The sequence below is a fragment of the Gobio gobio genome (assembly GCF_949357685.1).
Source record: "Gobio gobio genome assembly, chromosome: 15".
NCBI lineage: Eukaryota > Metazoa > Chordata > Actinopteri > Cypriniformes > Gobionidae > Gobio > Gobio gobio.
The window spans coordinates 24,216,574-24,244,475 of NC_137108.1; the positions used below are offsets into that span (position 1 = coordinate 24,216,574).

Consider the following 27,902-nt stretch of genomic DNA (forward strand, 5'->3'; position numbering starts at 1 on the left):
TGAGTGTAAACAGGAAACTAAGGACATATGAGGGTTAACTCAATTATTAATAATAATATTAATAATCAATTATTATTTACTTATTTTTTGGTCCCACTTTATATTAGGTGGCCTTAACTACTATGTACTTACATCAAAAAATAAGTACAATGTACTTATTGTGTTCATATTGTATTTCAGAACACTTTTGCTGATATTGAGGGGGGATACGGGTAAAGTTATGGACAGGTGTGGTGGTATGGGTAAGTTTAAGGGTAGGGTTAGGTGTAAGGGAAGTGTCAACAGTGTAATTACAAATGTTAATTGTTAAACTACAGAAATTAATTACAGATGTAATTACGTGCAGGTATTTTTAAAAATGTAAGTACAATGTAAAAACATGTATGTACACAGTAAGAGCATTGTATCAAATTATTCATTTAAATGTTAGTACACAGTTTAAGGTTAGGCCACTTAATATAAAGTGGGTCCCTTTAAATTTTAACAGTTGCTTATCTGACCTCAAAGCTTCCCGTTTCTTATTCTAATGAAACAAGGTGGTTTTCAGATCCGTTACTTGATCCCTGTGTAAAACATTTGAAACTGTGGAGCGTGATTTTGCCAGAATGGTTGTGCAACATATCTTCAGGCATTGTGCAATCACGTGGCCTGTGCACGTCTGTCTGTGGTTACAGTGATCAAAATGAGAGAGGAACTGACTATAGATTATGCACAACAATAAAACAAAAACACACCGCCGAGTATGCTAATATTTCTTGTTTTCACATAGGCCTAAATAAAGGGCTGTTAAGTTAAATACAAAAATACAGTACTTCATAACTGTTGAAAACTGTAAAGCGTGTGGAATTTCCTATTCTCAGATGACGTTGGGTGTTTCTTTTAAAGAGATCATTTACTTAAGGGGTGGGAGGCTTAACTCTGTTTATAGGTTGTGTATTCTGTGCTCATGCATACACACCCTGATGACTTCAAATGCATGTAGATCTATTCTAAGAAAACACTTGCATACAACTCAGTCTTTTGACGTATCATCCTCAAATTTCAACGTGAACATGGTCAGACTTGTCACTTTGACTCTTTTTGGCCCTTTTTGGACCAGTGTCATACATTCTTCCCTAAAAATCTTTTTGCGCAAAGAATACACTTGCATATCAATATATAAGAGCTTCCCTTTTCAGTTTCCTTAGTGTTTTGTTTGATTCTGATTCCTGTGGACATGACAATTCAAAGTGTTGCCTTTCAAAAGAGAACATGGTTAGGCCTGAAAATCAAAGATCAAAAGTTACAGCCATTTTTTCTTTGGTTTTAGTCTTTTTATCTATAGAGTTAACAGAATGGTGTCTGTCTGGTGCAGTTCAGGGGTGAGCTGAGCAGTAACTTTTTCAACCTGGTACGCTGTACATTCAACTACACCACACCCTCCTCTGTCACAACGTAACCATCACAGCTAGAGGAAACACTCAAAGCCACAGACTAAACACAAGAAAAACCATGGCATACAAAAAGTGTCCATTTTCTACCTGTAAATGAAAATCATTCTCTGATTGTTCTTATGTTTACAACTTTGCTTACATGTTGCCAGAAGATTATGTATGTCAAATGGTTATGGTTTACTTTTATTAATTTGATGTGGTTGAATTAGTTTGACATCAACTGCAGTTAGGTGATTTTTCGTACTTGGTATCCGGCAACAGGATATTTTTCCGGTCAGGCAAGCAAATCGAGTAAAGCTTTACAAATTTTGCCTTACAAATTGCCCACATTCCAACCAATCAAATAGAATGCAGCACAATGGCAACAAAACAAGGCCTCATTTTTCTGATCGTATGCACCTCAGTTATTTGTGGATAATTTTGCCAATATTCAACAAAATATGGGAAAAAAGTGCACTGTTTATCACACTAGTGTACTTTAATTTTGAACCAGGAAGTTTGATTTGAAATGCTTTTACAAAATGATGATGACTCACTCTAGAGAGATTCTGTGTACATCTCCAGTAGCAGTATTAACATTAAGTGACATCTTACGCCAGAATTCATTGGCACATGCCGCTGTGGCACTTCTGGCTTTCAATGGCATGTGCCAAAGTATAGTGACATCGGCATGAGCCACTAAAACTTGTGACATGCTGATGTATTGTGTCATGTGCCATTAACAATGTTGCAGAACATGTTGCCATATGTTGTGCCCCTTTTACTGATGTAATAGTGACACAAAATCATAAATAAATAGCCCAATTTTGTGCGTACATGTTTTTTAAATTTATTTTAAATATCAATTAAATGTATATACAATTTGGAGAAATCGTGTCCTCCTGTGAAATAGTGTCCGCTTAGGACCCAACGTGGTAATGCCTGATCAAAATGGGAGCAATAACATGCCTAACATATTGTAAATTATTTCAATTGATAAACTAAGTACAACCCCAAATCAGAAAAAGTTGGGACAGTATGGAAAACGCAAATAAATAAAAAAGAAGTGATTTCTAAATTTACTTTGACTTGTATTTCATTGCAGACAATATGAACACAAAATATTTCATGTTTTGTCTGGTCAACTTCATGTCATTTGTAAATATGCATCCTTTCCTGTCATTCAGATGCAACACATTTAAAAAAAAGTTGGGACAGGAGCAATTTAGGGCTAGTAATGAGGTAAAATGGTTAAATAATGATGTGATTTGAAACAGGTGATGTCAACAGGTGATTGTAATTATGATTTGGTACAAAAGCAGTGCATAACATAATTAATAGTTATGGTTGAGCACCAACATTCTTTACGACAGCGTACTGCCGTATTCTGACAGGGTCTTGGGGAGTGTGGTCGAACGGAACGCAAGAGAGTCGATTTTGTTCTGCGATCGATACAACTTTGCGGCGATTTGGCACAGCTGTACTGTGACTGGACCGGAAATGGAGGAAGGAGATGGAAGAGGAAGAGATAAGGAGAAAGATAGAAAGAAACAGCAGGTAGGAAATAAAAAAGATAATCTGAAGAAAAAAAGGAAGGCAAGCACTCTAGGAACAAGTAGTAACTCAGATTGGAGTGGGGAAGAGAGTGATATGAGTACATTAAATGAAGGAAATGATGTAGAGCACAAAGTAGTTATCAAGTTTCGAGAGGGAGGGGGAGTGGAAGGTGTTAATCCGGTTAGATTGACATCCGCATTAAAAAAGACAATTGGTGATATAGTTACAGCAAGAGTACTGAGAAATGGAAATTTATTGATAACATGTAAAGATGTGGATCAAAGGGATCGGGCACTCAAATTAGAAACATTGGGGCAGTTTCAGGTGGAGAGTGTGATAAATGATCAGGGAAGAAGAAAATGGAGTAAGGGGGTGATTACAGGTATTCCAGTATGTGTAGGAATGGAAGAGGTGAAGATTAACTTAAGGGGTGGGAATATGATGAGTGCACAAAGACTTCAGACAACAAAAGATGGAGTTAAGGATGATAGTCAGTCTGTTTTGTTACAGTTTGAAGGAGAAGTCCTCCCAAAGAGAGTAACAATCGGATATATGAGCTATTTTGTTAGACCTTATGTGCCAAAACCACTTAGATGTTACAATTGTCAGCGATTTGGGCATGTAGCAGTAATGTGCAAGGAGGAAAGAAGGTGTGCCAGATGTGGAGGAAATCATAGTTATGGTCAGTGTGGGGAAGGTGTACTACCTAAATGTTGTAATTGTGGAGGTGCCCATAATGTGGCTTATGGAGGGTGTGCAGTGATGAAGGAAGCGGTACAGATACAGCATGTGAGAGTGGGACAGAAGGTGTCATATGCAGAAGCAGTTAAAAAAGTCAGAAATCAGACAACAGAAAATGGAGGTGGTGGTAGAGTGGACATTGAAGCAAGGCAAACAAGGCAGAGTGAGGGGAATATGATGCAAGTGAATGTAAGGAAGCTAGTGACATTTATTGCGGGGGTGATTAATGGTACAGCAGATGTTAAATCAAAGACCGAAAGAATACAGTTGATTGTCATGGCTGCAGTACGACATTTGGATGTAACAGGACTGACATGGGAAACAGTGAGAGATGATCTCAAACATCAGTCTAGTCAGGAATTATGGGTTGGTTGATACTAATCATGTTTTTATTAATACAATGGAACGCCCGAAGTTTGGTAGCAAATGGGCAGGAGTTTAAAAAATGTATTGATGAAATGGTGGAAAAGCCAGATGTTATGTGTATTCAGGAAACATGGCTTAGATCAAACTTGGATTTTGTGATACAGGGTTATGTGGTTGTTCGTCGAGATAGAAATGAAGGGAATGGGGGAGGATGTGCTACATTTATTAAAAAGGGGATTCCATATAGGATCCTGGGATTGGGAAAGGAGTTAGAATATGTGGTGGTGGAGGTATGGGTAGGACAGGGCAGTGTATCTATAATTAACTTTTATAATCCGTGTAGGAGATTGGAATTAGATAAAATGGAAGAAATTGAGGGACAGGATAGAAGAAAGGTAGTGTGGTGTGGGGATTTTAACGCTCATAGTTCTCTTTGGGGTGGAAAAAAGACGGATGAGAATGGTCGGATAATAGAGGAGTTATTGGATTTGAAAGGGCTGGTGTGTATTAATGATGGTAGAGGTACACGGATTGATATGGCTTCAGGAAAGGAGTCCGCAATAGACCTTACTTTTACGTCTAAGGATATAGCAAGACTATGTGAATGGGAGACATGGAAAGAGTCAACAATAGGGAGTGATCATTTTCCTGTATTATGCTCAATTAGAATGAAGGTGGAAGAACAATTTGAAGAAGGATGTGGGAGATGGATGTTTGCAAAGGCTAATTGGACAAAATTCAAGGAGTTATGTGAGGAAAGGTTGGATGGAGAAGTTATAGATATGGACATTGAAAAAGAGTATAGTAATTTCCAGAAAATTATTAAAGGGGTGGCAGATGAAACTATTCCTAGGAGTTCTGGGAAAATGAGAAGGAAAGCAGTTCCATGGTGGACAGAGGAGTGTAGAGAAGTAGTAAGAGGTAGGAATAGGGCTTTCAGGCAATTAAGACGGACTCATAATTATAAGTATTTGTTGCAATATAAAAAGGCGCAAGCATTAGTAAGAAAGACCATACGTCAGGCTAAGAGGAATTATTGGCATCAGTTCTGCAGCTCAATAGGAAGAATGACACCTGTGGGAGAAGTATGGGGAGTGATAAGGAAGATGTGTGGAGTAAGGAGGGAATGGAACTATCCTGTACTGGTTAGTGGGGAGGAGAAGGCAGTGACTGATAAGGAGAAGGCAGAAATGATGGCAAACGCTTTTGTAGCAATACATAGCTCTGATAATTTAGAAGGAGATTGGAAGGAAGGAAGGGAAAAGACATTGGAGGCATATCCTGGAGTCTTGAGGAAAAGGGAGGAAGTGGATGATGTATTGAGTGCACCATTTTCTAGAGAAGAGATGGAAAGGGCAATTAATAGAGCAGGGATGACATCACCAGGAGGAGATGAAATGTGCTATATTATGTTGTCTTTTATGGGTGAAGTAGCATTAAGAAGACTGCTTGGATTATACAATAGAGTGTGGGAGGAAGGCCAGCTTCCAAAAAGTTGGAAGGACGCAGTGGTAGTTCCAATTAGGAAACCAGGAAAGGATCCTACTAAACCTACTAGTTATAGACCAATTGCATTAACATCTCATATAGGTAAAATTATGGAACGTATGATAACGGATAGACTGGTCTATTTTTTGGAGAAGAGGGAATTAATTTCATCATTTCAAAGTGGATTCAGGAAGGGTAGAGGTACAATGGACCCAGTGGTATGCCTGGAAGATGAAATCAGGAAATCCCAGGTTAATAGGGAAACAGTGGTGGCAGTCTTTCTAGATGTTGAGAAAGCGTATGATATGATGTGGAAAGAGGGGTTGTTAATTAAATTAGATCTTTTGGGAATAGGAGGTAGGGCATTTAACTGGGTGAAGGATTTTCTGTATGGACGATCTATTCGGGTGAAAATTGGGAAAGAAATATCGGGTAGATATATTGTAGAAAATGGAACCCCCCAGGGCAGTGTTATTAGTCCTTTACTCTTTACCATCATGATAAATGATGTATTTTCGGAGATAGAGCCTGGGATAGGAAGATCGTTGTTTGCGGATGATGGGGCTTTGTGGAAAAGAGGAAGAAACATAAATTATATAGTAAGCAAGGTCCAGGAGGCAATAGAATTGGTAGAACATTGGTCAATGAGGTGGGGTTTTAGATTTTCAAAGGAGAAAACTCAAGTGGTGTTCTTTACAAGGAAAAAAGTGGCAGAAGAGATTAATCTCAGATTATATGGACATGTATTGGAGAGAGTAGAGTCTTTTAAGTTTTTGGGAATGGTTTTTGATGCTTAGTTAACATGGGCAGGCCACATAGAGAAAATTATGGTAAAGTGTAAAAAGGTGTTAAATGTGATGAGATGTCTTACAGGTGTGGATTGGGGGGCAAGCAGGCAATCACTGAGGGAGATATATGTTGCACTGATTAAATCGGTTATTGATTATGGGAGTATAGCATATAGAGATGCAGCAAAAACTACACTGACCAAGTTGGAAGTTTTACAAACTCAAGCACTCAGAATATGTAGTGGGGCTTTTCGGACGTCACCTGCAGTGGCGTTGCAGGTAGAGATGGGTGAGATGCCTCTACATTTAAGAAGGGAACAGCTGGCAGCTAACTATTGGGCAAACTTACAAGGACATGACAGGTCTCACCCCTCAAGGACAGTTCTGCAGGTATGCTGGGAGCATGGAAAGATTAAAAGTCAGAGTTTTGGATGTGTGGGTGATGTTATAGGAAAAGAGATGGGGCTGGAGGGAAAGAAATTTAGCCCAACCGTTCCGATGCCAGTCAGGCCACCTTGGCTTCTTGTACAGCCGAGTGTGGACTTGCAGATATTAAATAGCTACCTAAAGAGTAGAAGGGATGTGGATTTATGTGAAGTATTTTATAATCAGTTGAATAAAGAGTATAATGGATATTTGGATATGTACACAGATGGATCTAAAGATCCTAAGTCTGGACAAACAGGGGCTGCTTTCGGAATACCAAAGATGGGGATTAAGGTACAGAAGAGACTGTCTGATCATTTATCTGTCTATACAATAGAGCTGGGCGGTATTTGGTTGGCACTGAAGTGGGTAGAAGAAGTTAGACCAGATAAAGTTATAATTTGCTCAGATTCCAGTGCAGTTTTAAAAAGTTTGCAATCATTTAAATCACAAGCAAGGCAGGACATAGTATATGAGGTAATAGAATGTTACACACGCATTTGTCAGATGGGCATGAGAGTAAAATTTACATGGGTTCCAGCACATGTAGGGGTCAAAGGAAATGAAATTGTAGATGGTTTGGCAAAGCAAGCTAGTAAAATGGAAGATGTTGAAATGCCAATTTTAATAAGTAAAGCAGAAGCTAAGGCCCAAATTTGGAGGAAAACTATGGAAAAGTGGCAGAGATGCTGGGATGCAGAGGTGAAAGGGAGACATCTACACGGTATACAACAAAAGGTTGGGACAGGGAGGGTCACTGGAAGAAATCGCAGGGAGGAAATAATCTTTACTAGACTAAGGGTTGGACACTGTGGATTAAATAAATATTTATGTATTATAGGTAAGCATATATCAGGAAAGTGTGATTTTTGTAATAATATTGAATCTATTGAACATGTGATATTAGAATGTCAGAAATATGAGAGGGAAAGAATAAAGATGAAAGAAGATCTAAGAAGAGTGGGGGTTGAAGGAAATTCACTAAAAGAAATACTGGGGAAAACATCAAATGAACATTTGTTTAATTTCTTAAAGGCTACAGGTTTGGCAGATAGGATATAGTTTGCAAATAAAGATTTTTATATATATATATATATATATATATATATATATATATATATATATATATATATATATATATATATATATATATATATATATATATATATATATATATATATATATATATCAATATTTAGATATACAGTGCCCTCCACAATTATTGGCACCCCTGTTAAAGATGTGGTCGTGGACTTCTAAAAATTCTCCTTTTTTTTAAACAACATAGAACCCAAATGCAAAAAAAGACAAAAATCCAACCTTTCATTTTATTACATTACTTTGGTGGTAAAAAAAAAAAATCACACATTTAGAAAAAAAACAACTTGAAATCATGTGTCCCACAATTATTGGCACCCCTGATGTTAATACTTTGTACAACCCCCTTTTGCCAACAAGACAGCACTTAATCTCCTCCTATAACATTTCACAAGATTGGAGAACACAGAGAGAGGGATCTTTGACCATTCTTCTTTGCACAATCTTTCTAGATCATCCAGTGTCCTGGGTCCTCTCTTATGCACTCTCCTCTTTAGCTCGCCCCACAGGTTTTCAATTGGATTGAGGTCTGGGGACTGAGATGGCCATGGGAGGACCTTGAGTTTGTGACTGCTGAACCATTTTTTTGTAGATTTTGCCACATGTTTTGGATCATTATCCTGCTGAAAGACCCAATGACGACCCATCTTCAGCTTTCTGGCAGAGGCCATCAGGTTTTTATTTAAAATGTCCTGGTAGTGCAAAGCGTTCAGAATGCCATGCACCCTAACAAGGTTCCCAGGGCCTTTGGAAGAGAAACAGGCCCACAGCATCACAGATCCTCCACCATACTTCACGGTGGGCATGAGGTGCTTTTCGGCATACTCATCTTTTGTCTTACGCCAGACCCACTTAGAGTGTTTGTTGCCAAAAAGCTCAATCTTAGTCTCATCTGACCAAAGCACACGATCCCAGTTGAAGTCCCAGTACCGCTTAGCAAACTCCAGACGTTTACGTTTGTGAGTGTTAGTGAGAAAAGGCTTTTTTCTTGCATGCCTCCCAAACAGCTTGTTGGCATGTAGAGAGCGTCTGATGGTTGTTTTGGAGACTTTGTGACCCCAAGATGCCACTCTTTGATGCAATTCTGTGACAGTGAGCTTAGGACATTTTTTTACTTCTCTTACCATCCTCCTCACTGTGCGTTGTGGCAAGATAAATTTGGGACCTCTTCCAGCCTTGTTTGTCACTGTTCCAGTTGTTTTAAACTTCTTAATGATTCCTCTGACTGTAGATACGGGTAAGTTAAGGCGAGTGGCTATTTTCTTGTAGCCATTGCCTGACTTATGAAGGTCGACACACATCTGCCTTACTTGAATGGTGTGTTCTCTTGTCTTTGCCATGTTGACAAATGGGTAAGAGAATTAGGCCTCTGTGTCACGTAATATTTATACCCCAGGGAAACAGGAAGTCATGAATTACTAATTAAAAGTTCCTAGATACCCTGACCAACTTTAGCAACTACAGAAAAATATATTTAAAAAAAAATCAATAAAAATTTTCAGAGGAATTGTTAGGGGTGCCAATAATTGTGGGACACATGATTTCAAGTTTTTTTTTTTTTTCTAAATGTGTGATTTTTTTTACCACCAAAGTAATGTAGTTAATGTAACTTGTACTTTTTCTCTTTTTTTGCATTTGGGTTCTATGTTGTTTAAAAAAAAAGGAGAATTTTTAGAAGTCCACAACCACATCTTAAACAGGGGTGCCAATAATTGTGGAGGGCACTGTAGGTATCTCTGAAGCTCCGGTCCACACTCCAGTACAGTAGGTGGCGGTAATGCACCATTGAAGTTGGATGCCAACCGCCGTTAAACACCAAAGAAGAAGAAGAAGAAGAATTAATAGTTATAGTACGGAAGAAAATGGAGAGTCAGGTTTACTTTAAAAAATATTTGTCAGGTAACTGTGCGTTTAAACAGTACTCTTGCATACAAACCTTTCTGGACTGAACCACCAGGGCTATCACTAAGGCTAGTACTATTACTAGTACACTAAGACAGGTACTATCGCCAGTACCCGCCTTTAAGGAAGTTAACGTTTGTCAATGGAGAGTGGCCATGCTCTCTTTACAAATGAAATGTACAAGAGTCTGGTAGGACCAGGCTAACTATCCACTGACACATGCCAATGACAACCGGGTGAGCCACTAAGCATAGCGGCCTCTAATACCACCATCTGATGGACACTTTACAATCCCATGAGACCACATGAAAGGATTTGTGAATGGCAGTGAAATGTCAAAACTTACACTGTCTGGTCAGACGACAATGACAGCCTGACGAATGTCAGTCAGGATTTGGCATCTGATTCCCCCTGAATCAGACTAAATTCCAGAATTAGGTTGTACATTTTAATATTGACATTAATGCTATCTGCATTAATGTCATCCAGATTATATTCAAACTACTATAAAACTTACTTTTTAAACAGGCATGAAGCAATTACTTATTTAAAAGAATGCTTATTGAAATTGTAGTTCTTTGAAGTTTGTTTACAACACTTGTCCCTTTGTATTTGTATCCAACATTAAATAATTTTGATTTGCTTCAAATCAAAGTTTATAATTTTGTGATTCACCTCATTTGTTGGTTTGGGTGCATATAGCCCTTAAACAAAGTTTTGTCAGGATCACTATCTTCAAAGTGATAGACAATTGGCATATAGTTTAGATTGGCAGTATGGTTCTGTTTATATGAATGACATGAGTGTTTGTGATATATACTGTAGGAGAGTTAAAAGTCAGAACTCCTGATTTGTGCAGTGTGGTGATTTTCTGATGGCAATTACTTATCTGTCAAAAGGGCCAGTGTACATATTCACGAGGTACAAAAACACAATGTTCTCTTCTAAATGTTGTATGGGTTGTAGATAACATATTGTCTTGAAGGAAAGGTGTGGAGACCTGAAATCGTGTAAAACTCCTCGCCCCCAAATCAAACACTTCACCCTTTAGTTTACAGGTCACATAAACCACTCACCACTGCAACCACGGTTTCTCCTCCCACGTTGAGGGAATTTCCAACTTCACTGAGATCTATAATTGAACATCTTTCCATGTGGAAGTGAGACACATACAGTGCCAGGAAGCCTTTTCCAAGGAAACAGGTAAGAGAGAGGGTAATCACGAATCATCCTAATTCATACTTATTTAACCAATCGTTGCTAGCCATCAGATAAAAATGCATTTTTTTCTTTACTTATAGCAACAAGACAACTTTACTGTATTTTAGTCACAATGTAAAAGTGCCAATTGTAAATGACTATATCATTTGCTGTATGTCTTTTGTCAGTGATGTCATATCAAACAGAAGCAATGACTTCCCAGCCACAAATGACTGTAACCAGCTACACTGTTTCTCACTGGAGCACTGATGTCTGTGACTGTTGTGACGACTGCGGCATTTGTGAGTGTGTATGTGTGAGAGCGAAAGAGAGAGATTGACATGAATAATGTTCTTAATTTATTAATGTAAATGTATTTTGCTTAAGCTTATGATGGTAATAAAGATTATAACTTTGGTAAGTTGTTAAAAGAGTAGCTTCCCTAAAAATGAAAATTCTTCCCTAAAAATAAATAATGAACTCATGTCATTTCAAACCTGTATGACTTTCTTTGTTTGAAGAATGTTTTTTCTATACAATGAACGTCAGTGGGCTCCAATGTTGTTTTGGACCCCAACGAACAAAAAGAGTTAAACATTTTTTAAAATATCTTCTTTTGTGTTCTGTAAAAGTAAGAAATACATACAGATTTGGAACAACATGAGGAGTAAAACCGAATGAACTATGCCTTCAATTGATTTGATGAGTAAGTGGATTGAACCTCACAAGTGTGGAAAAAAAAGTGTGAATTCTGACACATGGTTTGTTTTTAGGTCTGTGCGGGGCATTTATTCCTTGCATCTTGGGTTGTAAGGTGGCACAGGATAATGGTGACAGCTGCTGTTTGCCCTTCCTACCTGGAGCTATGATTGCATTGAGAACCAGCATCCGTGACAAATATCGTATTAATGTAGGCCATGCAATAAAAATATTTTTCAGTATTGATTATTGCTTTTTCCGATGTTGCTGTAGTGTATTAATTCCTGCTCAAATCTATCATTTCATAACATTGGTGTGAAAGACTAGCACTGTAGTATTGCCTTGTGTCTTTTAGGGCTCTGTCTGTGATGACTGGGTGATCATGAGCTGTTGTCCTTTCTGCGGACTCTGTCAGATGGCTCGAGAACAGAAGGCGAGAGGCTAATTTAAAATGAAAATGAAGAGAAGAGAGCTGACTATTTCAAAAATGCCTGGATGGCTGGAATTTTTCTTCTTCTTTTAGAATATTTCAAACTATATCAATGATTGAATTTACATTACAAATCAATCCTTAATTAAAGTATTCAAGATTTCTCTGCATAATTGGATGAGGCGTACCCCATTGTCTGAACTTCCTTGCTTTAGCTTGAAACCTTTTTGGTTCCTCTTTCTATTCCTGTGAAGAGAATCTTCTTTTTAAAAGAGAGAACGCTATGATCGTTTCGCAAAATGATCGGGAACAATTTCATGTAGGTAAGGTACTGAATTACATTTCTGTTTATGAATGTTCAAATGACAAATAGCCAACACAATGATATGTATTAATGAGAGATAATGAGAGAGTTTTGAACTAGTGAGTCTGAGATTTGTTTTCTGCATTTATCCTGAGCCAGTTTTTAACATAATGTTACATAGCTCTCTGTCTACTTTGTTCACTGTGACAAGATTTATGCCTTTGCCCTTTGTATAACATCAGTCTTGTGAGCAAATGGAGCATGAAAGAGAAACTTGTTAAGTAGAATGTGTCATGCATTTACTTATTTAACATTGTTTTGTTGTTTCAATCCATTCTTGTTTTATTATTTACAATTTTAAGGAAGCCGATGTAAATAAAACAAAAGGGGGAAATAAGAGTCTGAGAAGTGGGATATTGTCACCCAATACAGGTTATGTGAGAATACATTAGTGAAGTTTGTAATTTAATATTAGGAGTAATGTTTTTGTGTCTACCTTTTTACTCCCTCTATTCATATTAGATATACTTCCATCACCTTTGAAGTCATTTTATGTATCTGATAATTAATAAATAAATAAATAAATAAATACATAAACGTCCATATTCTGTGTCTGTTGTATTTAATACATTTGGAAAAAATGTAATTTTGACTAATAGCATTGTGGATCAATATGTAATCATTTTTATTTCAGATTTATTTTTAAACTGATTAACCTTCCCCTCTTTTTTCTAGCAGATGGCTGTGTTAAACTCTCAGTATTGGATTAGGTGCTGCTCATACTGAGTGAAGAACCTTGTAGTGTTGGTCTTTGATGAAGGCAGTTATTTAAAAGTTGAACTGAAAAATATGGCAGATTCTGCATGCCGTGAACTGATCCTAAAGGCAGTATTTATCTGTCTCCTTAAACTTGCCTTCAGCTACAGTTTCAGGAGTTGCATAGAGATCCCAGATTCTAACCATAAAACCTTCAGCTGTATTAAATGTCACGAACCAGACATACGTACAATTGTGGGTGATGTATTTCCCACAGCAACAAACCTTACAGTTTCTCTCAGTAACACTACACATGTTCACGGCCAAAGCTTCCATCATCTGTCCAATCTGACATCTCTGGTTCTGGACAGTAACCATATTGTTGAAATCCACAAAGATGCTTTTAATAATCTGCAACAACTTCAGATTTTAAATCTGTCCTGCAATAACATACCATCTCTCCACCGTGATGTATTCAGTGACCTCTATAACCTCACAGAGCTGCTCCTGGGAAATAACAAACTCAATAATGCTGATATGTTCCTGTTTTCCAAATTGACAAACCTACAGATTCTCAACCTACGCAAGAATTACCTGAAAAACTTCTCCGCTTTGGTTGAATGCGTAACAAACCTGTCCAGCTTGATAACACTGGACCTTTCTTTTAACAAGCTAACCACCCTGCATCACTCCCACAGTCTGCCAGAGTCGCTTGCTAATCTCTACCTAAGTTATAATGAACTATACAAACTGGGATGTGACAAGTCTTTCCTAATGTACGTGAAAGTGCTAGATTTCTCAGACAACAAAAAATTAACATTCGAGCATTTTCAGGGCCTGAATCTGGAGGATATGACGTACCTGCACTTGCGCTTTACCAATGTCTCTGCTAGCAAGCTTCTTAATTATACCAATGTACGACCGTGGAACGTCGACTTCTCTGGTTTGAAACTGAAGGACTCTCGTGCACTGTCTTCGCTGTGTTTTTTTCTGCGACATCATCACCACCATAAAACGCAACCCATACCTAAAATGATCCTTCAGAGCAATTCCATAACCGTTCTAAAAAACAACACATTTTCTCATTGCCCCAATATCACAGGTGCAATGGACCTCTCACGGAACGAGATGAAAACCACGGACTGCTTGCAGTTTCTGCATGGTCAGGATCAACTGGAAAGTCTCAAAATGGAACATAACCATCTGACCAAGCTATTGTCCTGCAGCAAAAGGAAAAAGCTCTACAGCCTGAGAAACCTGAGCTATCGATACAATCGTATTCTACAGGTCTCAGGTTTTGCCTTCGGTAATACACCAAAGTTAAAAAACCTCGAGCTAAACATAAACATAATTGCTTATATGGACCATAAAGCCTTAAGTGGGCTCAAAGATCTTCTAACACTTCGTCTCGACAACAACCTTTTGTCCGATGTCTACAACGACAGCTTTGAAGATCTTATCAGCTTGAAGACTCTCAACCTGCGCAACAACCAAATAGCTGTCATTTTCAACTATACCTTTCATTCTCTGTCAAATCTAACTATTTTAGATTTAGGCGGGAACAAGATCACACAGCTGAAGCCACATGCATTTGATGGGCTGCACAGCTTGGCCAATTTGTATTTAGATAGAAATCGTCTAAAAAAGATTGACAGCAGGCTCTTTGGGAAACTTCATTCCACCCTGCAGGTGCTGGATTTACAGGCTAACCGCATTTGGTATTTTAGAAAAACAGCATACTCACCATTTATAAATATGTCTCGTCTTCTCGACCTGAAACTCGATGCGCAGAAACCAAATGGCATAAACTTGTTGCCGCGTGCGTTTTTCCGGGGTCTAACTTCTCTGAAAAGACTTTACCTCACCAACAACCATATCATTGGATTTGGTGCTGAAACATTTGATGACCTGAAAAGCTTGGAGTTTTTAACTCTAAAAGACTCATGTGTCGGGGTCGCTAAACTAAACCCTGGTATTTTCAAAAACCTTCGAAAACTGAAGATGTTATCTGTTGAGAACATGGGCATAAAATCTTTTTCAAAAGAGGTCTTTGGAAATTTGACAGGACTAAAGACACTTAATCTGAATCGCAATGACATGATGTCCTTGGACATCAGTTTACTGGACAATCTGACCAATCTAAGATACATTGACATGCGCAGTTGTCCTCTCAGTTGTGGCTGCAAGAATAGTGATCTACAGAACTGGACCGTAAGCAGTAAGAGACTCCAATTTCCATATCTTTTCAATATTACATGCCAAGACCATCCAGGCTCATATTTTCACAACTTTGACACTAATGTGTGTTATCTGGACATAGCACTCTACCTTTTCTCCTCAACTTTTACATTCACAATCTTATTAACCTTAATACCATTTCTCTATGTCAAACTTTATTGGAAATTTAAGTACGGCTACTATGTGTTTCGATCGTGGTGTGGAGAACAGTGGCGTCGCTTAAGGGACAAAGAGGAGAAATACAAATATGATGCCTTTGTTTCGTACAACTCAGCCGATGAAGACTGGGTAATGGAACAGTTGCTGCCGAATCTCGAGGGTTCTTCTTTTCGGCTCTGCCTCCACCACAGAGATTTCGAGCTGGGCCGCGATATTGTCGACAACATTGTGGCTGCTGTATATGGAAGTCGCAAAACGATCTGCGTGGTCAGTCAGAGCTTCCTTAACAGTGAATGGTGCTCACTGGAGATCCAGTTGGCCAGCTATCGTCTCTTTCAAGAGATGCAGGATGTGCTTTTGTTGGTCTTTCTGGAGCCTATACCCAAGAGGCAACTGTCCACTTATCACCGTATGAGAAAGGTCATGCTCAAAAAGACCTATTTGCAGTGGCCTGGGTCAAATTGTTCTGATCCAAGCAGTGCAAAAGAACTGTTCTGGAATCAGTTAAAGAGAGCACTAAGGAGCTGCAACGCTGGAAGCCAAGAGGAGCAGAAGATGAAGGAGGAGAATGATCAGAGGAGACAAGAGAAAGACATGGAGGAAAGAGAATATTTTGTGAATCAGCCAACTATAGATGAGGAAGTGTATTACTTGATGCCCTGACTACATGTATAAGACCAAACTTAATTGAATGTACTTCAATAAAAGGCTATACATTCTCTGCAGGCTGCATATTTTAAGCATGCAAAAAAATATATATATATGGAAAAGATTCAAACTTACCAGAAGCCATTTTTAAAATTTGTATTAGCCTTTTGTGGAGAAAATGTAATGAAAATTGATAAAATAATAGAACAAATAAATATAAATTCAACAAGTGATCTACTTGTCTTACAAGAGTATTACATTTAATTCTTATTTTTCACACTACAAGACATTTGACCAGAAATAAAATGGAAATTGTGAAATCAGTTTGATGTAAAAAATTTAATTTTGTACTGCTTTATTAAAAGAATATAACAAAATCACATGCATCTCATTTTTACGGTATACCGAACTTAAATAAGTCAAGAAAATAAAATAAAATAATCAAAATAAATAAATGTATATATAAGCATCCTTGTGGATAGATAAACATGTACACTATTAGTGCAGGCAAATAAAAGAAAATTGATGCGCAGTGCTTTTGATATTTCGACAGCACAAAAAGTGATTAGATCTTAAAAAGTGTTTCACTCTTACTACTAGTGTTACCAGTATATACACATATATTAGAGAAATCATAATGTAAGCACACTGAACTCTTAAATTCAAATCACATGCAGAGGTGATGGTCTTTCAATTTTTGTAAACATAAAAATGTAAATCTGTAATGCAAAGACATTTTTTTTACTCTTATACAAAGACGGTAAGAAGATGTATGCATAGTTGGAACATATCATCACCTATGATGATTAGATGAGATTAACCATGGCAAACGGCCTTTGCTATAGGTAAAGGGGAGGGTAGAATGGTTTGTTTGATGTAGGACAGTGAGTCATACCAAGACAGTCTAACCTGCGCTGTGTGTTAGATGGACGTGGAAAGCGAAAAAAGGGCTCGAACTGAAAGCCCTCTGAGAGATAGGATGCTGAGAATGAAAAGGGAGCACATCCTTCTCTTTCATCCTGAACTTGCTGCTGATGGGACCAGAATCTGGATCCTTCAAAAGGTGGTTCTTGCGGTTTTTGTTTTCTGCTCTCATATATGTGATGTGAATTAAAATTAAGATCTGTTTCTTCTGTACACTGTTGAGAGATTCTGGAGAGATCTAAGTGTACACTTTCTAAACTCTCCCCTGTGCTCAGTGACTGCTGCTGGGAATAGAAGTTCACAGGATGATCAAGCCAGGTGGAAGTTCTGTGTATAGGGACGGCATGCTGGGTAAAGGTCTGGCTCTGGTTAAAGAGGTGTCTGCTGGGATGAGGCTGAGCTCTGAAGCAATCCTGAGACAATTCAGCTGCCCTCCACTGGTCAAACTGCAAAGACTGACCAATCAAATTCAAATGTGAAAATTAGCCATACAGTCCTGAAGTTGTAAAATGTTCTTTCCTCTGTAATAGTCTAGTTCACGTCAACTTTGGTATTATTTGGACTTGATTATTTAATTTTTTGCTGAGAGGCATTAAACTTTGTGTCTGATTTCACTGACTCACCATGTCCGTGTGTGATTGCTGTGGTTCTTCAAGAGAGAATGGAGGGAAAGAGGTGTTCCACTCTTGTATCCTACGTTTCCTGGTGGAAGCTCCTCTGTCCAAGTCCAGCCTAACTTCCTCTGCTAAGTAATCGTGCTGCATAGCACTGTCTACGAAGCAGAGAGGTCATTTAAAACTTCCATCATGTTCACAAATATTCTATTATGAGACAAGGGTCAATGACATGACACAATTTTTGTTGTTGTCAGGATATAAAAATGCAATTTAATACATATAACTCCAGTTTCACAGACATGGCTTAAGCTAACCCCAGACTAAAATGCATGTGTGAGCTGTTTTAACTGAAAGCAACTTGCACTGACATATCTTAAAATATGTCAGTGCCATTGTTTTGTCTCAAGATGCACACCAGTAATGTTTTTTTCTAAGGTACTTTTATAAAAGCTACTTAAATGCCCATAATTGAACTAAGGCCTAATCCTGGCTTAATCTAAGCCCTGTCTGTGAAACTGGGTCATAATGATAAATCTCTTCAATGATGAGCATATTTTAAATTTAGTTATTTTTGGGGTGCATTAAGTAAAAAATGTCAGGGTTATACATCTGTCCTAATACCATAAAAAAAAAGTAGTTTGGCATTTTATTTTATTATTATTTTTCAGAAAAAAATAAGTATTAAAGCAGTTTTGTTACATTTGAAAAATGTGCCTGTCAAGTCAGAGTCATATTGTGCAACCAATCTGCAGAAGCATGCAGGTTCATATAAACAAAAATTATTTGTTTATAATAACAAATAATTTGACATTTTATTACAAGACAAGGTTATTTCATACTGTAAATTGTCCTGTAGCTTTAAATTTAAAATGTTTTTGAAAATTGAATAAAAGTTTTTGCTTTTTGTTCATGAATATGATAGCATATGAAAGCAACATAAATACAAAGATTACATTTTTAGGAACTTGCTTAAACTGTATGTCTAAAAGATTTTTCCTTTTTTTTAATTTTTATCTTGGGCACTATTACCTGTCAAAAAAAGTGACATACCTGTCCAAATCTCCATGTTCCTGCTGTAACTCCTATCCTTGTTCTTCACCGCATGGCTAAAAGATGAACAATCTTCATGTCGCTGTCCTGAGCTGAGCTGAGAGGCTGTTTGCTTATCATTCAAGAATGAATGTAGCCTATGCAGGTTGTGCTCTAACTGGAAGCTGTGTCTTTTTTGTAAAGTCTGCATTAGTGCCTCTCTACACTCGGACAGCAGGGGACGCCGATGGCTTGGTACATGGAGCTCTGAAGCCTGGCACAAACGTGTTGCCACCCTTTTCACTGCTTCCCTACAAGACATTGACATTTGCTTCCTCTGCTTGACACTATCTGCTAATTGACCAGCCCCAGAGTCTAGTTCAGAGAGAGAGGTCAAAGTTTGCAGATTTTCCAACATTTGCGGAACTTCCATGTTTGGGAATCCCACCAATGTAGAAGTTTTCTCAAATCTCTGAATATTCATAGAACCACATTCTTGGTTTCCTTCATCATGGGACTTGAGAGTGTCTGTTTGTGAAATATCAGAGTTATTCTTATTAGTTTCAACTGGAGTAGAGCATAACTGATGAACCGGTTCATTTTCTAAGGATGATAAAACCATATGCTCAGTTTCTCTTGGGCTACTTGGACTTGTTTTGCTATTAGTATCTTCTTTCCTGGTGTCGTCATTTCTGTGATACTTCCCATCTTCTCTAGATAATCCCATAGGTCCTGCGACTCCTCTATTAGTCTGAATACGACAGTTTTTTCCAATAAGCTCTTTTCTTGAACTTTTTTTCTTTTTCACATGTGGCGGTGTATTGTTTTCTTGTTCCTGGAGTGGTTCCTGCACTTCATCGAGAGTGCAGTCCTGGTCTGAATCAGGTACTGAGGGAGATAGCGGTGATGTAATGTGTGTCATAGATTGTTTTCTTTGCTCTTTTTTCTGCTTGTCTCTCTTTATTTGCTCGCTCACCACCCTCTCAATATCTATGGACCTAACCTCATGGCTAAAAAGGCCTCGGATGGAGGTAAGGCGTCCTTCAGTTATGATGCTTGGCTTCTGGGGAATGAATGGCTTAGCAAATGTGCTCTTTTTTCTTGAACAAGACAGTGGATGGGTGTGGTGGCACTGTGCTTTCTCACCGTCTCCTTTTCTGCTGTGCTGATGGTATGTCTGAGACCTGTTTCTTTCCTGATCTCGAACCTGATTCCTCTCCTTCCTGGTTTTAAGACGCCTTACTTTATGTGATGAGTTGTGATGTACATCTGTATTCATGCTGCTGCTGCACGCTGGTTTGCAGTTGTGGACAACATTGGCTGCATGACATGAAGCCTTAGTTTTGATGCTGTTGTGGTCATTGGATGTCTTCGGCAAGGTGTGTTTATGTGGAAAGCTTTTGCAGGATTGGTGGCTCATCTTCATGTTAAGACTATAAAACACACATTATAAAATTAAAAATGAGTCGTCATGAATTTAAATAATTTAAGTAATCTGAGTTAGAAGTCACATGGTTATTGTGGTTACGTTCACCACACCGGTTTAACAATAGCCTACATCAAATGAAGAGCATTTTTTGTGGTCAAACTGTTGAATGAAATGCTTTCTTCATTGTCAAATATACTTATATTATATATCAAACCACGACATTAAATCGGTATGTAGCCTAACTTACCTGTAGTTGACTCCAAAGGCCGTTACATTTTCATTTCCGTTGCTTGGCAACTTGCTTCGAAAGATGACCGTCAAATGCAGAGATCTGCGAAGATTATTACGGTCAAGAGAATTGATATTAAGTAATGTTTAAAAGTTTGACGTACATTTGAACCACTGGAAACTAAAATAATAAGGAGATTTAATGAACTTTTCGCGTTTATGAAGTATAAAGCTATTTTATAAGTCAAACGTTCTCGGCGATCTGCCAGTAATGCCTGGTTCGACATTCCTGCTTCCGGGGTTTGGCAGCTGACCGCTGGCTGACTGATTGAACACTGAACTCCGCTGTGGTTACATTTTTTGGTAACGATATTTCCCATCCTTTAAATTAATATGAATCGACATAAGTGTTAACATGCATTGCAAATACTTAGTATGATATAACGCATTGTTTTAACGCGTTTTGTGCCTTGTTCTTCTAAATGGAGGCATCTGCATGCTAAGTGCTACATTAGCTATGTGAACTGCTCACTTAAAAACACTTTTAACTAGCATTAATGATCTTTTGGAAGACGTTAATTTTTTTTATATACTCAAACGACCAACCAATTATTATGTATTCGCTGCTATTTTTGGACCAGCTAGTTTGTGATTTTAAGTACTGCAGTGCAAACTTAAAAAATGGCACCAACCAAACTGGTTCAGCTGGGAAAAATGTTTGTCGTTTGTGCTTGTCATAAGATGTGGTCAAAGTAACGTACATAAGATAACCCCAGTCTTAATTTAATATTTTGCATGTCAAAGCACAACATTGGGCTCAAAATTTAATAATCTCAAATGTTGGTTTGGTCTCATATGAGGATCCATATTTTACGCTAATGGAGAAAAATGCAACTCATCTCCCTACATGTCTGTCCTCAGGAAGTGATGAGTGGAGAGTCTAACCCTGCAGTCACACCCACCCCCTGTCAGGACACACAGGGAGATGGCCGATGGATGTCATTGGTGGTTCTTTTGTACAATATATTTTACAAGCTTAGTCTACCTATTAGATTGCTAATATCTCATGTTATTTAATTTGTTATAAACACATAATCAGCCAGTACCTCCTCTAATATGCAACTGTGTCATAATGGCATTTATATGTGTTCTCATCTCTGCAGCACAATCGATTTGTATCGGACAGTAAAGGAAAAGAGCCTGATGTTCTGTTTGTTGGAGATTCACTTATCCAGCTTCTGCATGAGTTTGAGGTATAGCAAAGTATCTGCATCTCCTGCATACGAGTCATTCTTATCAACGATAAGATACTGTGTTTATATATATACAGTACTGGTCAAAAGTTTGGAAACATTACTATTTTAAGGTTTTTAAAAGAAGTCTCATATGCTCATCAAAACAAAACAAAAAGTAATATTGTGAAATATTATTACACTTTATTCTATTGTAATATACTTTAAAAGATAATTTATTTCTGTGATGAAAGCTGGATTTTCATCAGCTGTTACTCCAGTCTTCAGTGTGCTTCATAAATTATTCTAATGCTGATTCGATACTCAGTTATTATCAATGTTAAAAAAGCAGTTGTGCTGCTTAATATTTTTTTGGAATGTGATAAGTTGATCAGGATTCATTGATGAATAACAAGTTAAAAAGAACAGCATTTATTTAAGATATAAATTGTTACTATCACTTTTTATCAAATAATCGATTTATATAATATATAAATATTTTTATATATAAATTATATAAAAAATATTAACCAGCACAACTGTTTTCAACATTGATAATAAAGATGTGAATAACATGTGACACAGAAGACTGGAGTAATGTCTGCTAAATTCAGCTTTGCTTCACATAGATGAATTATATTTTAAAGTATATTCAAATAGACAACCATTATTTGAAGTTAATAATTTTACTGTCTTTTTATGTATTTATGATCAAATAAATGCAGCCTTGGTGAACAAAAGTTTTACTTCTATATTACTTGATGTTGGCAGGTTTGGCGACAGTTGTTTTCTCCTCTCCATGCTCTGAACTTTGGGATTGGTGGAGATGCTACACAGCATGTATTGTGGAGACTCATCAATGGAGAACTGGACCACATCAGCCCTAAGGTAAATTATGTGCAACAGTGAGGGCAGGTGCTCAAGCGGAAAAAAGGGCTACCCTCTTATATTTACCATAAAAAGGAAGTTGGTTATACTGTAGAACACCTTTAAATTTCTTTCCTATTTATTTAAAGAAATACATTTGTTCTTTGGCATTATGCTGGAATTGGTAAATGAGCAAAATCAATGTTGTGCATCACTGACAGAAATTACTGTTTATTTTAAAATTATTATACTATTAAAGACATCTGTCATCATTTAGTCACCCTTAAGTTGTTCCAAACCTGTATGAATTTATTTCCTATGCTGAACACAAAGGAAGATATTTGGAAGAATGTTTGTAATAAAGCATATCTTGGCAGCTATTGACTACCACAGTATTGACTACTAAGTGAGTCAAAGATTCATTCGCTGATTAGTTCAAACCGGCTGATTCATTCATGAATGAAACACCACTATGCCAGATTAAACCATTATTACAATATCTACATAGAGCCAACCTAACTAGGCAGTAGTCCTATATTAAAGGTAACTTTTTTTGTTGTTGTTCAAAATTAACAACATTTAAATGAGTCAGTACATCATCAGTCCTTCCAAAACATGTTTTTGTCTTAACATGATTCACTATGGTAAGCTTGTTATAAGTGTATTTTTGAGACCTAGTGGGATGGTTTTTGCAGGAAATTATGTACATATGTCACTCGCCCTGTCTATGACTCATCATATCCGTGTTAGTTGTCACAACAAGCGAAAAAAGTTGACATGGATCAGCAAAATCTTAAACCTCCGGGGTATCACCTGTTTTTTTTTAAATGCAGAGTAATGGAGAGTCTGCTGACATAAAGAGAATACTAAGTTTCTCATTTCACAAACTAAACCAGTGTTTGTCAAGAGACTTTTTAAACCAAGCTGTTCAAAAAATTAAGGTGGAGCTTCAGCTAATACAAGATGGTCCAGATTCTGTATGTACATGTAAATCTTTTCATTAATTATAAAAAAAGTGAATCATTTGTGTATGGATCCCTTATTTGTAATGAAACACAAAGGAAAATGGTCACAGATGAGATGACACTGTTTAGACATCTGAAAAAGTTAATTAGCAAAGCAAATGTAAAAGACCCTCTTCTAGCAAAAATGGTTACTAATGTTTTATTTTGTCTGTTGGTCTGCAGGTGGTGGTGTTGTGGGTGGGCACTAATAATCACGGTCACACTCCAGAACAGATCTGTGGAGGCATCATGGCCATCGTCGATGTGATCCATCAGAAGCTGCCTCATGCTCACACTCTTGTGTTGGTTAGTTATCTCAGCTCCTACCTCTCACTCACAACATTATCTATAATATCTTGAAAATAATTTAATCCTCAATTTAATTCATCATACCAGTTTTGTCAATTTCCAGCAGTGCTGAATGTGATGTTCTTGGCCATTATGACTTGCTTAATAGAGAAATAGCCAACAGAAAAAGACAAAATGAGACAAAAGTAACAAAAATAGAACTGTCCAACAAAGGGCAAAACATATTTCCAAAACAAACATTATCAAGAACAGAAGGGTGGGTGGGAGGAAAAAAAAGAACTGAAAGTAATAAAATGTGCACAATATATTATATAGTTTAGTTTATAGTATATATTACTATTTTAAAATTATACAAATAATTGAATCATATAATGAACATATTAATCCAGGGTACTATAATGTACACTACTGTTCAAAAGTTTGTAAGCAAGATCTTTTTTATTTTTATTTAAAGAAATTAATACTTTTATTCAGCAAGGCTGCCTGAAAGACTTGTATAATGTCACAAATTATTTCTATTTAAAAAGGTTACTACAAAAATATTAAGCAGCACAGTTATCAACTTTGATAATAAGAAATTAGTGCCAAACCATCATACTAAAATGATTTTTAAAGGATCAAGGCTGCATCTGAAAACTGAAAAATGCTCCCTTTGGAGTATGTATTCCATGGTAGAAATGCATCAAGGTACGTCAGAAATGTACGCTTCACTTCCTGTCTCATGAGATGCCTTCATCTGAATTTTTGAAGCCAGCATAGATGTATCCTTCGCTGCCTTTGATATCCCACAATCCTGTGTTTTCCATTCTGTGACAGTTGAGTTTTAAAAATAAATGTCATCTGAAAGTTACGGCGGTTACACTTTACAATAAGGTTCATTAGTTAACATGAACTAATAATGAACGGCACTTATAAAGCATTTATTTATCTTTGTTAATGTTAATTTCAACATTTACTAATGCATTATTAAAATCTTGTTAACATTAGTTAATGCACTGTGAACTAACATGAACAAACCATAAACAGCTGTATTTTTATGAACTAACGTTAACAAAGATTAACAAATACAGTAACAAATGTACTGCTCATTGTTAGTTCCTGTTAGTTAATACATTAACTAATGTTAACTAATGAAACCTTATTGTAAAGTGATACCGTTGCGGCTGTTGGTCAATTTGTGTATAAATGTAAATTTTTGACCATTGTTTTCCACTTCTGAAGTCATTTCTAGTGAGAAAGTACTACTATAGTGATTAAATATTTGTTTAGTTCTCACCAAAGCTTGCTCTATTTTTTTATCTCAAATTTTTTTTGATCATTTAACCGTTACACTGCCTCAGAAGTCTGGCCGTTTTGCAACAGAGTTGCCTTCATGCGCAAACGCTGCCTTTCAAAGTCATTGCCTGATAGGGCAGCAGGCAATAAGTCAGCTGCCTAAGTTTTCAGATGTAGGCCATGTGACACTGAAGACTGGTGTAAAGATTTTTTTTTTATTTTTGTTTTCTCCACCACAGGAATAAATTATAGCTTATTTTATATAACTTATTTAGAAAAATGTCTAAATTTCACAATATTACTGTTTTACTGTGATTTATGTGAAATGTCTTAACCTTTTGTGTAAACAGTTATGTATATTCAGTCATTTTGACCATTTTTAGCTGTTGTTTTAAAATGGTAGAGCTCCTTTTTGTCTTTCATGACATATAAAATCGGTAGCATCTTAGTCTGACATTTCTTTGCTTTTTCTTAAACATTATCCTCAATAGATGTTGGTTTCTCATTAAAAGACCCAAACTTATTGCATCTATTGGAAGGTAATACTCTTTCTTTCCTCACCACTAGGGGCTGCTGCCGAGAGGTAGAAGTCCAAACCCTCTTCGTGAGCGCAACGCGACTGTGAATGCTCAAGTTCAGGCTGAGGTTGCGTCTCTGTCTCATGTCTCTTTTCTGGACATGGACCCTGGGTTCATTCAGTCCGACGGTTCCATCGCACATCAGGACATGTATGATTATCTGCACCTCACGCCGCCGGCCTACCAGAGGGTGTGCCTGCCCTTACATGAATGCATCAGATCCCTTTTAGATAAACAGGCTCCATGAACGCAAACACAAAATATAGCATAAACACCCTTTCCTGCGAAATAACGGATGTCTCATCCTTTATGCTCTACAATTAGAGCCTTATTGAGATATAAACACCCTCAGGAAAACTCATGACTGTTTATTAGACACAAACGTATATATATAACACACAACATCAGATCCTTCCCGTCAGTGTGCATTACTACATTACTGCTTCCTTGTTACTACAAAAATAGATTTGGTTTGAGTACTGTTAGATCTAGCTTAAAGGGATAGTTCATCCAAAAATAAAGATTCTGTTATATCATTTGTGTTCCACAAAATAAATGGTCATACAGGTTTGTAATGACAGAATTTTCATTTTGGGGTCAACTATCCCTTTAAATTTTGACAGTTTTATTTTCTTTACGCAAAATGTTCAGTACATTACAAAGTCTGTACATATATGAACAAGCCTGTTATTGCGCAGTGCAATGTTGATCTTGATGACTTCTGATGAGTAGAGGTTGTTGAAGTGTACATAAGGGCTGTGTTGTCATGGTTTGATTGAACAAGACTGTCTTGTACTCCTTGTGTTGGAAACAGCAGATTTCTCGAAAGCAGGCTATATAGCCCTTCAGATGTTGGCAAGTGCTTGTTTATTTGTTGAAAGGAACAACGTGGGTAAATTGGTTCTCCGTTAATTATCCTTCATAGTACATACCCATAGTCTCTTTTCTGAGAAAAGGGTAGGTGCTGCACACAATGTTACATAACTTCAAAATGATTCCATAAGATTTATTGTTTTGGATACTTTCTTTGCAGGAAATTCTTTGTGATAAACATTGAATTAGTGTTTCAGTTATTTTGTACAGTGTTTTGGAATTCATTCTCTCTTTCACCTCTTAAGGTAAATCATGTGTAAACCAGGGGTCTCTGACTGTAAGAATTACATGGTGGATAATATCCAACCTTGTAACTAAAGACATGGAAATGGGCGTGGGTGGTCCTTGCATGGCTCAGTTTCTACTAAGCAGAGAATTGGAATAATAATGGGCTGTCTTTATTTTAATTGCTGGATGTATTACAACCAACCGTAACTTTCAAATGTTGATGATTATGGATAAACGTTAAGGTGTATGATTGTTCTGCTGCTTTGTCCTGGTGTTTGTGTCCGTACTGTCTTGTCTGATGGGCTTTCGTAAACATTACCATCTTCCTGTAGTCTTGAGTGATTCCAGGAATTGTCTGCCTAATGTCTTATGTTTAGATTCCAGTCTGAGGGTTAGATGTCATGCCTGATGCGATTTAAACGATTATCATGTAAAAATAGTGGAATAAAACCTGGTAAACCTTTCAAATGTGTCATTTTTGAGTTTCTATTTTAAACTTTCTTTGGTTATGTTTAGTTTATAAGTCACAAAGGACAAAACTAGTTTAAAACATTTGTCAAGTTCTTAGAAATGTATTATATTCCGTTTTTTTAAATATATTATTCAAACCTTTGGTGTTGGTACGATTTAAAAAATTTTTTTTTTTAAAGAAGTCCTATAAGCTTGCCAAAGCTGTATTAAATTGCTCAAAAAACAGTAATTTAGGGAAATTTTATTTTATATGTATTTTTTTGTTGTGATGTAAAGCTGAATTTTCAGCATCATTACTCCAGTCACATGATCCTTCAGAAATCATTCTAATATGCTGATTTGCTACTCAAGAAACATTTATTATTATTATCAGTGTTGAAAACCATTCATATTTAAGTTGGATTCTTTGTTAAATAGAAAGTTCAAAAAAGCATTTATTTGAAATGGAACTGTTTGGTCACATTATGAATGCCTTTGTTGTCACTTTTGATCAATTTAATGTGCCAGCCCTCTATTAAAAATCTTACCCCAAACTTTTGAATGGTAGTGTATATATTATATTAAGGTCAACAATATATATATATATATATATATATATATATATATATATATATATATATATATAT

The 27,902-nt window shown here is 36.9% G+C and overlaps 4 protein-coding genes across 5 annotated transcripts; 3 read left to right on the forward strand and 1 right to left on the reverse strand.

Moving 5' to 3' along the window:
* Positions 1-11,168: 11,168 nt before the first annotated feature.
* Positions 11,169-12,122, forward strand: cnfn (cornifelin; the record flags this gene model as incomplete). The annotated part of the gene is made up of 3 exons (XM_079836730.1): positions 11,169-11,280; positions 11,752-11,888; positions 12,033-12,122. 3 exons carry the CDS (start codon positions 11,169-11,171, stop codon positions 12,120-12,122), a joined length of 339 nt encoding a protein of 112 aa, XP_079692856.1.
* A 235-nt stretch (positions 12,123-12,357) lies between these two features.
* Positions 12,358-16,572, forward strand: tlr21 (toll-like receptor 21). Its single transcript, XM_079836731.1, has 2 exons — positions 12,358-12,430; positions 13,150-16,572. The coding sequence occupies exon 2, from the start codon at positions 13,261-13,263 to the stop codon at positions 16,225-16,227; it is 2,967 nt and encodes a 988-aa protein (XP_079692857.1). The 5' UTR covers positions 12,358-12,430; positions 13,150-13,260; the 3' UTR covers positions 16,228-16,572.
* A 1,374-nt stretch (positions 16,573-17,946) lies between these two features.
* On the reverse strand, positions 17,947-21,381 carry prr19 (proline rich 19; the record flags this gene model as incomplete). Its single annotated transcript, XM_079838095.1, has 3 exons — positions 20,459-21,381; positions 18,804-20,215; positions 17,947-17,957 (listed from the first exon to the last, which is right to left on the reverse strand). The coding sequence occupies exons 2-3, from the start codon at positions 20,206-20,208 to the stop codon at positions 17,947-17,949; spliced, it is 1,416 nt and encodes a 471-aa protein (XP_079694221.1). The 5' UTR covers positions 20,209-20,215; positions 20,459-21,381.
* On the forward strand, positions 20,500-27,806 carry pafah1b3 (platelet-activating factor acetylhydrolase, isoform Ib, gamma subunit). 2 transcript variants are annotated; one of them, XM_079836732.1, is made up of 6 exons: positions 20,500-20,802; positions 21,361-21,444; positions 21,603-21,692; positions 22,443-22,559; positions 23,726-23,848; positions 25,694-27,806. In XM_079836732.1, exons 2-6 carry the CDS (start codon positions 21,367-21,369, stop codon positions 25,949-25,951), a joined length of 666 nt encoding a protein of 221 aa, XP_079692858.1. In that variant the 5' UTR covers positions 20,500-20,802; positions 21,361-21,366; the 3' UTR covers positions 25,952-27,806. The 2 variants fall into 2 exon arrangements, with proteins under 2 accessions (XP_079692858.1, XP_079692859.1); XM_079836733.1 differs by having other exon boundaries at positions 20,729-20,802; positions 21,361-21,455; positions 25,694-27,270.
* Positions 27,807-27,902: the final 96 nt, after the last annotated feature.

Bases quoted from the DNA above. Each gene is read 5' to 3' on its own strand.
- tlr21 (XM_079836731.1), top strand. From the start codon at position 13,261: ATGGCAGATTCTGCATGCCGTGAACTGATCCTAAAGGCAGTATTTATC.
- pafah1b3 (XM_079836732.1), top strand. From the start codon at position 21,367: ATGAGTGGAGAGTCTAACCCTGCAGTCACACCCACCCCCTGTCAGGAC. The intron at 21,445-21,602 runs GTGGTTCTTTTG...TCATCTCTGCAG, and splicing joins ATGGCCGATGGATGTCATTG to CACAATCGATTTGTATCGGA. The intron at 22,560-23,725 runs GTAAATTATGTG...GTTGGTCTGCAG, and splicing joins TGGACCACATCAGCCCTAAG to GTGGTGGTGTTGTGGGTGGG.